The sequence below is a fragment of the Megalobrama amblycephala genome, linkage group LG6 (genome assembly GCF_018812025.1).
Source record: "Megalobrama amblycephala isolate DHTTF-2021 linkage group LG6, ASM1881202v1, whole genome shotgun sequence".
Lineage (NCBI taxonomy): Eukaryota > Metazoa > Chordata > Actinopteri > Cypriniformes > Xenocyprididae > Megalobrama > Megalobrama amblycephala.
In genome coordinates this window covers 25,942,992-25,958,780 of record NC_063049.1, presented here as the reverse complement: position 1 = coordinate 25,958,780, position 15,789 = coordinate 25,942,992, and the positions used below count along the sequence as shown (strand labels likewise).

At 36.2% G+C, this 15,789-nt stretch overlaps 1 protein-coding gene across 6 annotated transcripts in view; it reads right to left on the bottom strand.

Moving 5' to 3' along the window:
- The window catches only part of lrch1 (leucine-rich repeats and calponin homology (CH) domain containing 1), a 45,682-nt gene extending 30,366 nt beyond the window's left edge, over window positions 1-15,316 (bottom strand). For 2 of the 6 annotated variants that reach the window (XM_048193575.1, XM_048193577.1), the window contains exon 1: window positions 14,933-15,316. In XM_048193575.1, coding sequence (XP_048049532.1) covers window positions 14,933-15,161 — 229 coding nt within the window. In that variant the 5' untranslated portion in view covers window positions 15,162-15,316. The remainder of the gene's footprint in view (window positions 1-14,932) is intronic. The other 4 variants (XM_048193576.1, XM_048193581.1, XM_048193578.1 and 1 more) reach the window with 3 other exon arrangements.
- Window positions 15,317-15,789: the final 473 nt, after the last annotated feature.

Sequence of the window (15,789 nt, the reverse complement as noted above, 5' to 3'; positions counted from 1 at the left end):
TGAAGACTATATACCAGGGGTGTCCAGTCTTGCTCCTGGAGGGCCACTGTCCTACAGAGATTAGCTCCAACCCCAATTAAACACACCTGAACAAGCTAAACAACTAGGCATACTAGAAACTTTCAGCAAGCTGGAGCTAAACTCTGCAGGACCGACTTTGGACACAGTATACTCTATATAATTCTGTACCAGTATTTCTCAGCTGGTGGGTTCCCTTATGTCAGAACTGATAAATTATAAAGGTCTAAAATATTTGTCCAAACCTTTATTATTTAAAAGATCTGTATATTGTAGCCATTACATTTTAAGTGCTATTAAAACAGCCCACAAAGCTCTTCACCTCAAACACTGGAGTGAACATGGCAGATAACCTAGATGTGTCTTGGTTACAGGCTGACAGAACATCTGATGTGCTAGAGGTAAACACTATGGGCAAAGGGCAACCAGTGCTTACTACTATTAAACATAAGAGCATTAGTTTACTGAAAAGAAAATATGATTGGACAACTTATTATGCTATGTGTGCCACCAAACAGCCCAGTCTCAGTTTTATGGGAAAAGGTCAAAACACAAGGGGATGAATAATCATTTAATGATTTTAGGCCAGTAGGTCAAATCTGCAGTGTGTTGAGATAAGCCTATAAGACCAACTAAACAACAGGTTTTTAAAAATCATATATACAGAGTTTGTTAAAGCTTTTCTAGTGAACGTCATATAACATTGTTCTACTGAACAACATTAATTAAACACACATACTCTAGGCAACCGAGCGTCCCCTACACATGGACTACTGTAAGTCAGGTACAGCCAATAAAGAGAGAGACAGAAGACAAAACACAGACCCGGAAACACATGAAAACATGCCCGCATGATGTGCTGCAGAGCTAGAAGAAAAGCTGTTCTGTGTTTTTCTACAGAGTAACAGTCAGAACCTCTTCACAGACTCATGATTTTCTTAGTCGTACAGACATCGGTCTCTCATCTCTGATCTGTCTCTGTGTGAATTGTCTCTCTGTCTTGCTGAGCTGTAACAGTGGTCCGTGTTGAGGCTGTTTGTTCTGTTCAGAGCACACAATGGGCATCGAGATGGCACAGATGGCATGGATTATCAGACTAACCCCAACAAAAAGCACACAAACATTTAAGATATAATAGTAAACAGACACATGAGAAATAGAACAGGAGGGAAGGATAGAAGAGAATGAGCCTGAATTTGAGCTCTACAGTATGTCAACACATGGGCTGTCAAGGGAACACTGTGATGTAAGAGGATTCTGGGAAATGTAGGTCTGTACCTGAACCTGTGCAACAACACTGAACTATGATAACCAATAAGTGTTAGTAACATATCCACTTAAAATTTAAACTTAACATAGCTGGGCTCAACAAAAAGGATTTTTTGATTCAGACTGTCCTGTCAAATGTTTTGATGATCGCCAAAAATATGATTAACTGCTGCTGATTTAAACAAGTGAAAAAAGCAAAGTTATATTACGATAATTTTACATTAATAATAATTTCCGACTCAAGTTGTTAACCGATACTCTCACAACTTCAACAATATCATCTATATTATCCACCGGTCAGATAACTTTATTAGATTAATTGGTGACAGTATGTGTATTTGAATATATATAACTCAGCTAAGAAATTCACCATAAAAAAATATGGTGACAATGTTTCAGGTATTACAGGATGTCATAATGGTGCCTGTATAATTTACAACTTATAGACATACATTTCATCAATGATATGTCTATTTATTCTTCTTTATTCTACTGATAACCACCACAATAATACAGATGGTACAATGGAAAGCCATATGATGAATCAGAGTTCGTTGTTAAGTGGCCAGTCTATAAAACAAGTCAAGTGCTTGTATATACAATAGACAAAACACCATCAGAATAACACACAACAGTGAAATAATAATGCAATATACATTAAATAACAAAAAAAGTAACACAAAACAGCCCTAATCTACATTACTGATAACACAAAATAAGAACAAACAAAATATTTTATATAAAATATAATTGTGATGTGTCACGGAGCCAGGGACATATGGGAATGTCCTTTTACTATTTTGACAGAATTATACAGTAAAATTACAAAGAATGTGATGTTTAACAATTAACTTTTACCATATATTGTATGATAACGTATAGTTAACCAATGAACTTTCACTGTAGCATTTTTACAGTAATTTTCTGTAAAAACTACAAAAAAATGTGTACAGTGTATATTTACATATACATACAAATACAGTTGTATTCTGTACCCTACAGTTTTTGGCTTGGGGTAAGATTTTGAAATAGCAGTATCTTATACAGAGACACAGACATACTTTACTGTACGAGTGAGTGAAGTTTTCATTAAGCTGATTAAGCTTTTCTTCCTTTATTTATCCCTCATTCTTTCACTTAAACACTCTTGTCCTCCTCAGAGTGTCTCTGAAGTGGGAAAAGGATGTAGAAACACAGTCTGTCATTATGCTGCTCTGGGTGTGGCCTCATCCTGCGGCTTACAGCTGAAATAATCAGCTGAGCCTGTGTGTGTGCACTTATTTACAGTATGCAATCAAACAGATGGTTCTGACTTAAATTTATACCAAGTGTGCACAACAGTTAAATGCATGTACAAGTGGAGTGATTCATTTGTGCTTGTGCGTTTCTGCTACTCAGCATTCCTCTGTGTGCCCACTCTCAACGTGATGGTGTGTGTGTAAGTGTACTCTTTGAGTTCTGTTGAATAAGCAATCTGTTTCTCTATGACAGGCAGCGGCACCCTGTTTCACAGTGGATGGGTGGAGTATGTGTGTTTGCGTATCCTGAAGTCAGATGTAATAAGAACATGTGAGGAATGAAAAAGACCATAAAAGCTCACAGTTGAGCAGAGATCTCTGGACCAGCAGGCAATCCAAGCAGTGCTTTAATTTATACACATTGCTCATCACGGAGGAAGTGAGAGGATCTCAATCTGTTATAATGTGAATTTATTCAATACCAAAAATGATAAAACAGTAAAATCAAAGTAAAGCCGACATGAAATGGGAAATGTGCTACTTCCCAAATGTGATCCAAATGAAATAGAAATGTAGGATACGACTTGATTTTGTCCTTCGGGAATTGATTGGATCATTGTCGTTTCCTATTGCTGCGATCTCTTTAGGCTGATCGATGTTACCTGGAGCTGTTCACATCCACACACTCGGATTTCTCTGTCAACACTATCAACGCCAAAATAAATCTGCAGCAGTCAGGTGGTACAAGCAAGAGCCCTATAAGTTGTATACATTCATTATGTTATAGGGATGTGCGGTATACCGGTATATATTTTATTTCAAATGGTACGATATCATGATTTTGCTCATTTCGGTATATGCTGCTGTTCTGAAGTTCGCTAGGTGGCGTTCTGCTACACAAACTGACGCGAAACCGGCAAATGTGACAACATAGAGGAACAAAATGGATAAAGCAGTTGAATCTCACTCAACACACCCAAAGCTAATTAATAATGAGAGCAGGAGACACATAATTTGGAATTACTTTGCTTATAAAAATGATGAAAAACCATCAAACCATGCCAAGCATGTCACTTGTATGGCCTTGAACAAGTCAGGATAAGCGAGATTGACAGGTCAGTGCATCATTCAAACGATCTAATTTAGACATTTATTTTCTTTTAACACTGATCAACACACGTACATAAGATCATATTGTTTAGATAACACGAAAGCTCCAGCATGCGTTTGAACCAATGATGTTTATATCTCATAATATTTGCACTTGAGTTTAGGTAGTTCTAACAGTATTCAAATACAGAGATGCTAGTTACAGAAATTAAATAAAGTAATCAAATGTAAAATTACACAACATTAATTAAGTAAATCCTTACGATTAATTAAAAGTTACAAACGCTATTTAGTGATAGACAGCAGCATGTATGTTAGGCTTCACAGATTCGATAATGTCTACTATTACACTTGCAATGACGCATGCTATTAAACTATTTAAATTCACGTGAGACATAACTGACTGTGTTTATGTGAATACTCACTAAGACGGACATTTTGACAATTTTGTGTGTATTTGACCGTTTAAGGTAAAACAATCCAATTTGGAATGCGCAAGCTCTATATTCTATCCAAAGAAACCGTCTCTCAAAGAGCTCCCAAGTATGTTACTACTGAATGATAAAATTGCTTGGATGTTCAATTTGGCTAGGTTTAAAAAAAGACGTGGGCAAGTGATTTCCGTCAGTTGTCCAAAATGTGCACGACAGTGTTTTGTATCGCAGCGCACTTATATAGTACAGGCGCAATGTCTTTTGAAGCCAGAAGCAATTTGCTCATTTTAAGAGATAGAGAGGGGAGAAAAAGTATTGCTGAAATTACCTCACAAGAAAGTTTTTAAATTACTGATTTGATGTGATAATTTGTGTTGATTCATTTACTAATAAACATTTGCAGTAATTTCCCGCTTTGTAAACGCAAAACCTGAGAGAATGAGTAAAATTGTGCACAAATTTAGACCCTGTATGGTATTGATTTAATACCGATATATCGGAATTAGATTGTGGTACCGTACCGAAGCCAAAATTGTGATATCGAGCCATCCCTATAATGTTATGTGGTTTGAGACATGAGGTAATTTAACATCATCTCTTGTGATGCTTTGCAGAATCTGCTGTGTGCATTCATGTGTTTTGAAGGAGGCATGACTTTGGAGAGCACTTTGAATGGGGGGTGGCTGGGATCTCATGCTTCCAAAGATAACTTGCTATTACTAGCAAGATTTTCTATTACTATAAATCCAATATTTTCAGTTTGATTCATATCAATCACATTTCAGTTAGTTGCTAATGGTTAAATATTATTTTAGATGAGGAATCAAATCATAATGCATTGTGTAATGGGTATTATTATCATAAATGATTTTTAAATTGTGTAATCGATGCACTATTTTTTTTTATTTTCAGATCAATGCATTTTACACCCTGAGCTTGGAGGTCTGATTTATTCTACCATATGATGACCTGATTAGCATGCTCAGTCCATCTGTCCCCACCACATACATACACTATGCATGCCGCGGTAATCTGTGTTACCGGTGTTACATGGTGTTCAGCCATACACCGATTACATTACTTACTTACAACGGACTCTACAATTAAATGAAAGCATCTGCCTCATACAGCACAAGCTGTAGTCGAAGCAAAGTGTAGCAAAAATCAGATTTCACTTATCACTTGACGAGAGTAAGGAGAGATGAGATAACTGACAAGACGATGGTGGAGGATCTGGTGTGCAACAGATCTCGAGCACCAGCACCAATATCTTATCTTGTAAAATATGCAGTCAGTACTGCCGCTCTCTTTACACAGAGTATGCATGAATATGCATGATCTTGATCGAGTATGCATTCAATAGTTTTCAATACCCCACAAAACATACATACATATCCATAAAAAAAAACACACAACCCTTTCTCTGCTGTTTACACTAAGTAATACAGATAATACAGTACTACAGTAATATAAAAAAATATATTCTTTAGTCTTTCTATGAACTGTTTTCCTTTTCCACATATTTAGCATATTTATACCTTGTATAGCAAGGCCATAAACATATTCAAAGATTAACTCAAAGAACAAGAGAATTATCCATTAATAAAATATATACTACAAGCATATCACCTTCATCAGTACACACACACTTTGACCCTCTTTCTGGTTGTCGGGGTGGAGCTCTGATAAAATGAGTGTCTCAGAGTGTATGTAGGACAGATGAATCTGGGTAATATCACAGTCTCGAGGACGTAAACAGCTGGTGTTTGTACATACTACCTTATATTAAACTGAAAAGGTCACCATTTAACAGGTAAATACAATATGGATCTATAAGAGATTTTTACGAAACACTATTCAAATGTTTGGGGTCAGCAAGGTTACATTAATTTGATCAAAAGTGACAGTTCAGACATTCATGATGTTACAAAAGATTATTTCAAAAATATACTGTTGTTTTGAACTTCCTATTCATCAAAGAATCGTGAAAAAAAATGTTTCCACAAAAATCTTAAGCAGCACAAATTTGATCATAATAAGAAATGTTTCTTGGGCACCAAATCAACATATTAGAATGATTTCTAAAGGATCATGTGACACTGAAGACTGGAGTAATGGCTGATATTAATAAAAAAAATAATGACATTTTAAAATATGTTAAAATAGAAAATAATTATTTTATATTTTAATAACATTTCACAACTATTTTAGTGTAATTTGATCAAATAAATGCAGCCTTGGTGAGTAAGATATGTAAAAAAAAAAAAAAAAAAAAATCTTACCAAAACAACCTTTTGAATGAGGTGTACATAGTTCTAGGCTTTTTTGTTTTTGTTTTTTACTGCCCTAAATAAAAGAAGCAATTTATCACATTTAAATACTGTTTGAACTATTTTGACAACATATGGAGTGGTGTCTACAATATTAGTTTAAAACAAAAGACAGGGTGTGATAATGAACACGGTTGATGATGATGTTCTGATTATAATGATGATTTTCTCTCTGACCGTGGTCAGATGCCCCCAATTTAATTAATCTTTCTAACTGTATACCAGCATAACACAGGTTTGTTCTGTAAGACAGAGGCAGGATGTTGTCTCCTCCCTGGCTCATTGTATGATAACATGTGCAGAAAAGGCCATTTCCTCCTGGAGAAACATGGGAAACACACACACATTTACACACCCCTTCCCAAACACATGAAAACCTGTTTGGGTACTGCCTGTATAGAAATCTCATAATGCTTTGATTGGACATTTATATGATTCTAATATCAAAAAAATATAATATGCTTTCCAACTAAGCAATGGAGAGTATAAATGACAATTACTCCAGCAGGGTGACAAAGATACACGTGAAGTGGTGTTTTATGACTTGACTTGACTTGACCTGCACTTCAGTCACTTCCGAGTTCATATCACATTTGCACCAAAACCAAACACTGGCTATCAAAATGACTGATAGGTTAAGTAACAAGCCAGCTAGATTAACAAAATAATGTTATCCAACAAGAGTTTTGGACAACTAGCTTGCAGGCTAAAGGTTTTAATGAATATTATAATCTTTACACAGTCTTGTCACAGTCTTGTCACAAATGACTTGTTATAGACACTGTAAAACCATAAATCATAAAGGTTCATGTGCTAGCAAACTAAACTGTTTGCAAACTACTGTCTTGAACTATGGAACGAAAGTAAAATCAAAAATAAAACAGAAAGAAGTGAGCTAAAGAAAAAGCATGACATATGATGTGGCCAAAAAGTGTGAACTTGCTTGGCTATTCCTGTGAGACCACATTTCCATTTCCAGAAAATGATCTCGCAAAAAGTGTGTTTAATAAGTAACTGTAATTATCTGAATAGGAGGACAACACATTCAGCTGTTCTTTGTCATTCTCTTCTTTCTGTCAGCATCACACGCATGCGTCGTGCTGCTTACGTGACCAGAGCCGGCCAATACTGAGCCGCCATTCGAACGTAAACACTCAAGCTCTGCAACGAAAATAGCATAGCAGTATGACAGAGGACAGACGAATTTGTTGAATAATTTTTGTTTTGCTTTTGCGCACAAAAAAGTATTCTTGTCGCTTCATAATATTAAGGTTGAACCACTGTAGTCACGTCACTGGTTTTAATAATGTCTTTAGTACCTTTCTGGATCTCAAAAGGTGCAATGTCATTGCTGCCTATGTGTGGATCAGATACTCTTGGATTTCATCAAAAATATCTTACTTTGTATTTCAAAGACAAACAAAGGTTTTGGGGGTTTGGGACGACATAAGGGTGAGTACTTAATGACAGAAATTTCATTTTTGGGCATAATAACCCTTTAAGGTCTGTAACAGCATCAGATTTGCAATAAAATCCATTCAGAACCATCATGTAATGCTGTGACACTCTTACACGCCTACAGAAATATGGCGTAGGTTGGAAAGCCCTACAACGGTACTGAGCCAAAGCCTTCAGGACAGAGATGCCCCCATTAAGTCACATACAAGTCTTTTTTAGAAATCCTCATTAACAGGCCCCAATAGCGTCTGAAGAGTAATGATTTAGTTTGTTATACTTTACAATAAGGTTCAATTTGTTTATGTTTGGTAATGCACAGTGCTGGATAGTAAATGATTCCATGTAATCTGGATTACATAATCAGATTCCAAAAACATAGTTATAATTGGGGTTATATTACATTTTTAAATTCTCAAATTAAGACTACACTTACATTTTTATTGATTACATGATTATATATTCCTTGATTGTCTGCTAATCTTTTTATACAATTGTCCTTTCTAAAAAAGCCTATCTAGTGGAATTGCACACACCAGCCACTAGTCAAGTGGCTATAATTTCATGGAAAATGGAGAAAATATTTCAGAAAATAGATGTATCTGTTAAGGGTGTTGCATGCAAATCTTTGACACCTGATAACAGAGAATAACCTTGGCAACAAACCGCTATAGATTTTTTACACATAAGACTGTTACGTTAATATAATCAGCAAAGACCATTAGTGGCAGATGCATTTCGCCCTATCTTCCTTTCAGGTTCTATCAGTGAGTGTTTGAGCTTTGTAATGGTTGGCAGGTTGTTGCCATGGTGCATTAGCAAACAATCTGAAAGGTGTTGATGTAATGCATCTTTAATGCATAATGTTTATCCAAGTGTTGTTGCTCAGAGGTAAGACGCACTCCTACACATACCAAATATTTGGGGGTTGGAATATTTGTGTGTGGGTTTTATCTCATAATCCACCCACAAAACATTAACATACAAGCACCACAGAGGAAAAAAAGCTGAACATGAGATTATTTGCCAAAAATGCTTGAGACTATCTCTTTACACTTCGATCCTATTAGCAGTTGGCGCACTGAAATTAAACCCTGACCGTCCGCAACAAAAGACATGACTCAGAGAGCTTGTCAGAGAGAGGATTTGTGCTTGCACGCTCACATTTATGAAAATGCTATCATGTGGAAGAGGGTTTGTGTGTGTGTGTGTGTGTGTGTGTATGTGTGTTTGTTTGTTTTCATGATTTATGAGAACACAAATTTGTATAATGACATGGGTATTATACTGGTATTACGACGTAAACATGTTTTATGAGGACATTTCATGAGTCCTCATTTAAAATATCTTTAAAAACATACTAAACAATGTTTTATTAAAAATGTGGGTAGGTTTAGGAGTAGGGGTAGTGTAGGGGGATAGAATGTACAGTTTGTACAGTATAAAAACCATTACGCCTATGTAGTGTCTTCACGAAGATAGCAAAACAAACCTGCTACAAAGCTTGTGTTTCTGTGTCTTTGTGTGTCCCAATTCAAACACTGGAAACCAAAATGTGTATATTGTGTAACAAGATTTGTCTGTATGTGTGTGAGCTGATGTGCAACGTAATTGTGTGGGCTGACAGCAGAAAGAAGTAGGAGGTGAGAGAGACAGTGAAAGAGCGGATGGCTTCATCATAACATCATCTCTCATCTATGTAAGAGTTGATCACAGGTCACAGGTAGTTTGCATGTGAAGAGGAGTGTGTGGATCACACATGCCACCTCACATGCTACAAGTATCGTTCTAAGAGCAAAAAGTGACAAAAACAGACCAAACTGCATCATGTTGTAAGTGGGCCTGTGCTGCCTTTCTAAACAGCAGTTCATCCTTTTAGAGAACACAGAATGGATCTGTTAACTAATTCGCTTAGTGAGGTCTGATCGCGCTCTGACAACGGCAGTGATGTCTCGCGCATATACTTCAATGAGTGCCAGACATCACTGTTGTTGTCAGAGCGTGATCAGACCTCACTAAGCGAGTGCTGAACGCAGTTGGACATAGTGGTGTTTTAGAGGTAAAAAATGATATAAATACTGTTCGGTTTCTCGCACAAACCGATCGTTTCGTGTCTTAGGACATCAATGTGCCGTCACGAGCCGCAGCGTTTAATATGGATTTGTCTGTGCGTGTTTATTGACTCTTATAAATTGTGTTACCATTCACTCGCATTATAAGACTGTCAGACGGCAACGGTTGAGGTTAAAAATCATCATTTGTGTTCTACTGAAGAAACAAAGTCACCTACATCTTGGATGCCCTGGGGGTAAGCAGATAAACATCAAATTTTCATTTTTGGGTGAACTATACCTTTAATGGAGAAATGATCGATATTCAAATTCACACTGTCATTCAAAACTTTAATGTTTTTGAATTGAGGATGCATTTATTAAATCAGAAATACAGTAAAAACAGTAAGATTGTAAAAATATTTAGGGCTTCAACAACTAATCCCTAAAATCAATTATTATTACCTATAATGAATGTGTCTGCGCACTGTGCCTGGGAAACCATCAGCTAGTCATGGTGCTTTACAGCAGTGAATAACCCATTTGACAAAATGCATATGGAAAATAGCTTGTCCGAAACCTGAGAATGCTTTATATTTATACAAGCGCTTCATTTACTGCGTCTTGCCATGTCATGCTATGACAGATGTGTGTGCTGTTTAATGCCTGTGACATGTTTTCCTCACCACATAACTTACATTTTATGGTTATATCCTTAAATGTAAATGTTGGAAATTCCCACAGGTATTTAGCATTTAGCATATTCTGATAACAAGCGTCTTGTTAAACTTCACAGACTTCAATGAATGAGAGCAATAATTCTGACTAAAATAAACATTTTGTTAAAATATTTTTTGTTAAAAAATTAAGTGTTGGTTTAAAAATACACATGTAACACAAGTAGTCAGAGCAGTGGCAGTAAAGGTACTATTGGTATAAATGTACTAAAGATACTATTGTTTGTATAGCCCATTAATGTAATATAATCAGGCCTATGTTCAGAGGAGTGAATGTGTGTTCTTCACATCTTGTATAAGTTAACATTTTGTGCTTTTGTTTATTATCATTTGCAATTTGCATTTGTTTTTAGGTTTAGAATGTAATGTTTGTATTTTAACCCTTTTTTGCAAATAATGCATACACAGCATAGCATACATAGATACATTAAGTTCACTATATTTGTTTTCATATATTACACATTGTTTGGAGGACAGCATTGGGCAGGATGTGGAATAACACTGTTTAAAATAATGGATTATACATTAAAAAATAATTTTTAATGTATAATAATTGTATGATTTTCACCCAATAAATCGAAAAAATAATAAATCGATAATCAAAATAATCAAATTTTCTGCACCATTTACTTCAGTCATGATAACACTTCAGTATGGGGAACAATTATCACTTTTAACTAGTTGCTTATTAGCCTGCATATTGGCTGTTTATTAGTACTTATAAAGCACATATTAATGCCTTATTCTGCAGGACCATATTCTACATCCCTTAATCCTACCAAATACCTAAACTTTTTAAAGGTAGTGTAAATTTATCCCAGTTTGTCTAAACAAATTAAAAAGAAAACACAAAAAATTATATTCATTTTGAATGCTACAAATTTTAGGTATCAACAACATTATAATATACAATATCATTCCTTTTGAGATTTGATAAATATTACATTTAACATTATGTTATTAAAATATTAGTGTTTTTAAAGATAAACTAATACAATTAAATAAACTCACACTACTGTGCATTTAAAACAGCTATTAAACTGAGTTTTTCACTTCCAGTTGTGTTGGAATTTATTAAAAAACCCTTTCTTGAAATGATGACACTAATCAAAACAAACAACAGGCATCTTCTTCCCAAAGAACAGAGCTCAAGGCCACAAATAAATAAAAACCCTACACAGGGTTTTATTAGCAGTGGAAAATACCCAACACCGCCCGTCTAACTCTGTGAGACTTTCTTCATGTAAAATGGTAGAAAGAGAGTGTCTGTTTGTGAGGAAAACATGTCCCAGCTTGAAATATCTTGAATCAGTAGAAAAGAAAAAAAAACACAACAGCTTCTGAGGAATCCAGAGTTATGGGGAGAAATGGGAACTAAAATCAGCTATGGCACAGGCACAGAACACCTGAACGAGTCCTAACCAACACTTCTACTGAGGTCAGAATCTTGGGGCCCTTGAAATATATCTGAAATATCTATAAGGATGCAGAGTGACAGTAAATGTATCTTGTGGAAACTTTACCTTTACCAATGATAAGGATGACTTCATCTTTGTGAGCTGTGACACCATCAGCAGTGTTTAATCAGTGTTTAGTCACTTAATAACACTTCTTACATTCCAAAAATCATAATGAACTGAATGTATAATTTCCTGCATTAAAGTACTTCAGAAGAGCTTCTAAGAATGCTAGGAATTTGCCATTTCCACGGTCTGCCCTTTCCTGTTTCCTATTTTAGCTGCTCTCCTGCCTCCAAGCTGAGGGGAGTGCGGAGGAATTCACGGGGAACGGAAGCAGATCTCCCGCTCAGTGAACATTCCCAACTGTCATCTTGGCTTTTCCTGCAGCCGTTCATGACTATTGGTGATGACCAAATCTTTCCAGTGAGTGAACTGTTCTCCATACATTCACAGTTTCTTTTTTGAGAAATAGCACTGAAAAGCCGGGGACAGACTTAAAGGTGCCCTAGATTCAAAAATTGAATTTACCTTGGCATAGTTGAATAACAAGAGTTCAGTACATGGAAATGACATACAGTGAGTCTCAAACACCGTTGTTTCCTCCTTCTTATATAAATCTCATTTGTTTAAAAGACCTCCGACGAACAGGCGAATCCCAACATCATTAATATGTACGCCCCCAATATTTGCATATGCCAGCCCATGATCAAGGCATTAGACAAGGGCAGGACGTCTGGATGTGCACAGCTGAATCATCAGACTAGGTAAGCAAGCAAGAACAATAGCAAAAAATGGCAGATGGAGCAATAATAACTGACATGATCCATGATATCATGACATTTTTAGTGATATTTGTTAATTGTCTTTCTAAATGTTTCATTAGCATGTTGCTAATGTACTGTTAAATGTGGTTAAAGTTACAATCATTTCTTACTGTATTCACGGAGACAAGACTGTCGTTATTTTCATTTTTTAAACACTTGCAGTCTGTATAATTCATAAACACAACTTCATTCTTTATAAATCTCTCCAACAGTGTGTAATGTTAGCTTTAGCCACAAAGCACAGCCTCAAACTCATTCAGAATCAAATGTAAACATCCAAATAAATACCATACTTATGCGATTAGACATGCTGCATGATGAACACTTTGTAAAGAACAATTGAGGGTTATATTAGCTGTGTGAACTTTGTTTATGCTGTTAAAGGCAAGCGCGAGCTCTGTGGGTGGAGAGCACGGGATTTAAAGGGGCCGCAGCCTAAATCGGCTCATATTTAATGATGCCCCAAAATAGGCAGTTAAAAAAATTAATAAAAAAAATCTATGGGGTATTTTGAGCTGAAACTTCACAGACACATTCAGGGGACACCTTAGACTTATATTACATCTTTTAAAAAAGATGTTCTACGGCACCTTTAAAGTCCCCCTGAAATAAAAATGTACGCTTTTAGTATGAATGAATATGTTAGCCTTAAGGTTATGAATAAGCCGGTGTGTTCCAAAACAGACTATTATTGTGGTCTTTTTCTATGACCAGAAAAAAAATGAAAATAAATAAATAAAGATAAATTTATGTTATTGTATTTTGTGGGGAAACACTGATCACCTTTTCTTCTGTACTGTGATATACTTCCAAGTGTAAAGGACTTGGTTCTATGCATCAGCTGTTGATTGGATTGTGAAATGTGGGCGTTGCATTTAAAAATGGAGTATTTGATTGGATCATTGAATCAATGTCATTTCCTACCTATGTGATCTCATGTGAGTGACAGATTGTCCCGCCCTCACGTCAGTAAACACATCAACAGAGAAGTGGGAGGGAGTCCCATGAATTAAAAAAAATGTTATTAATAAGCACTAAAAAATAATTATTAATAAATACTACAATATTCAATAAATAGAAATAGGAATTGAGTTTGGTTTCATGGTGAACGAATCGGTTAAGTGAAAGATTCACCTCATTCAGCACACACACAAAGAAACTGTACAGAAAGATCTGAGTGAATCATTTTGCTTAAGAAGTTCAAAAGATTCGGCTCACTAAGATCCCTACCACTACTGACGTCATACGCCTCGCGCAGATGCATGACTCCAGTTGTCATCATCATAAAAAGCAGTAGACATTAAAGCATCAAAGCATTCTTTTTTTAAATTCGGGAAGCTCAAGTCTTTCCTTACAAGTGTGTCCTCATTGACAACGTCAGAATGTTGCAAGTTAATTATTTGCGCCATACAAAACAAGAGAAAAACAAAATAACTAATTCCTGTAAATCCAATGACCATCAGCCTTCAGAGTTCTGGTTTCAAATCATAACCCACAAATATATTCATTTTCATTTCATAGGCATGGTGTTTTCCACTTATCTCCAAACATGGAAATGAAATCTTCAGTCATAAGTGTAAGGGGATTTCCATAGTAGCCTACTCAGTATGTGGACAAGCTGGTCATATGAAGTCTAATATGGACAGTCCCGCGCAACAAATAACAACATCCTCTACTTTCATCCCACACATCCTCAAAGCTTTGCTGGGCGTTTGTAATGCATCTGGACACAACTGAACTTAAGTGGCCCACATCTTTATCCTGGCCCAGGACAATGTCCTGTCCGCAACCACATACTCTGTAACATTTTATATGAATGCTGACGGAGACGTTTATCTGCTTTCTGTTGAGTAATGTGTATAATGAAAGTTTTAAACAGCCAAAAACATAAGTGGTCAAAAATGCATTTTGGGTAACATTCCCGTTTGAAACTATTCTAAGCGCTTCTGACGGAGCAGGCGCGCGCACAGCGTGCTAAACACAAATAAAGCATCACTTCACGTTACCTGCTTCAACCGTATCCGTTAGGTCGTAATTTGATGCTGTCCGAGGGAATTCTTTCAGTTTTCTTGAGCTGAGGTTCATAAATCCAGAGTTCGCCGCATCCTCCAGAGCTCTCTCCAAGCCCCGGTTGAGAGGCAGGTTCGTGTTGGAGCCCAGTCCGCTCAGGTTCGTCTGTAATGCGGCAGAAGGCAGCTGGGAATGAGGACGGGGCTCCGGTCCCAGCGTCGACATATTCGCCCCGTCGGGAAAAAAAGCTCGTCGAAAGGCTCTGGGATCGGTATATCCTAAAGAAAATGTGCTGGTCTCAACAGCAGTAGGTGAATTTCCTCCTAGTGCGCTATCTGACTGTCTATAACGCGTCTGCGCAGTTTTTTTATGGAACTGAGCTCGTGCCAATAACGTGTTTACTGGCCTTTACTACAGCGCCATCTGCTGTACGTTCATCGCAACAGCACATACCGATGGCGCTTTAGTAGAAAAGTTTACTAGATGGATATTCTTATATAATAATAAAACCCCTCACCTTTTGGGAATTCATGGTTTTTATGCAAAATGAAATAGTATTAAGTACACAATAAATCCATGCTCTCTATTTACCCTCAGAAATATATATAGGCTATATTTTTCTAAATATACTGTAACTCATAATCAGAAACATAAATAGTAGACAGTAAAATGAGAGTGTTATGATCTGTTATATTATAATATTATATATTAAAATATTATTTTACTATGCAGCACACACTATATTAATTATTTTTGGATGCTGCATGCTTACACAATTAATTTTGGTGTTAATGTTAGAAATAAAGGTTAACATTTTTATGAGTAGACCAGATTTAAGGAGAACATTGTGCAC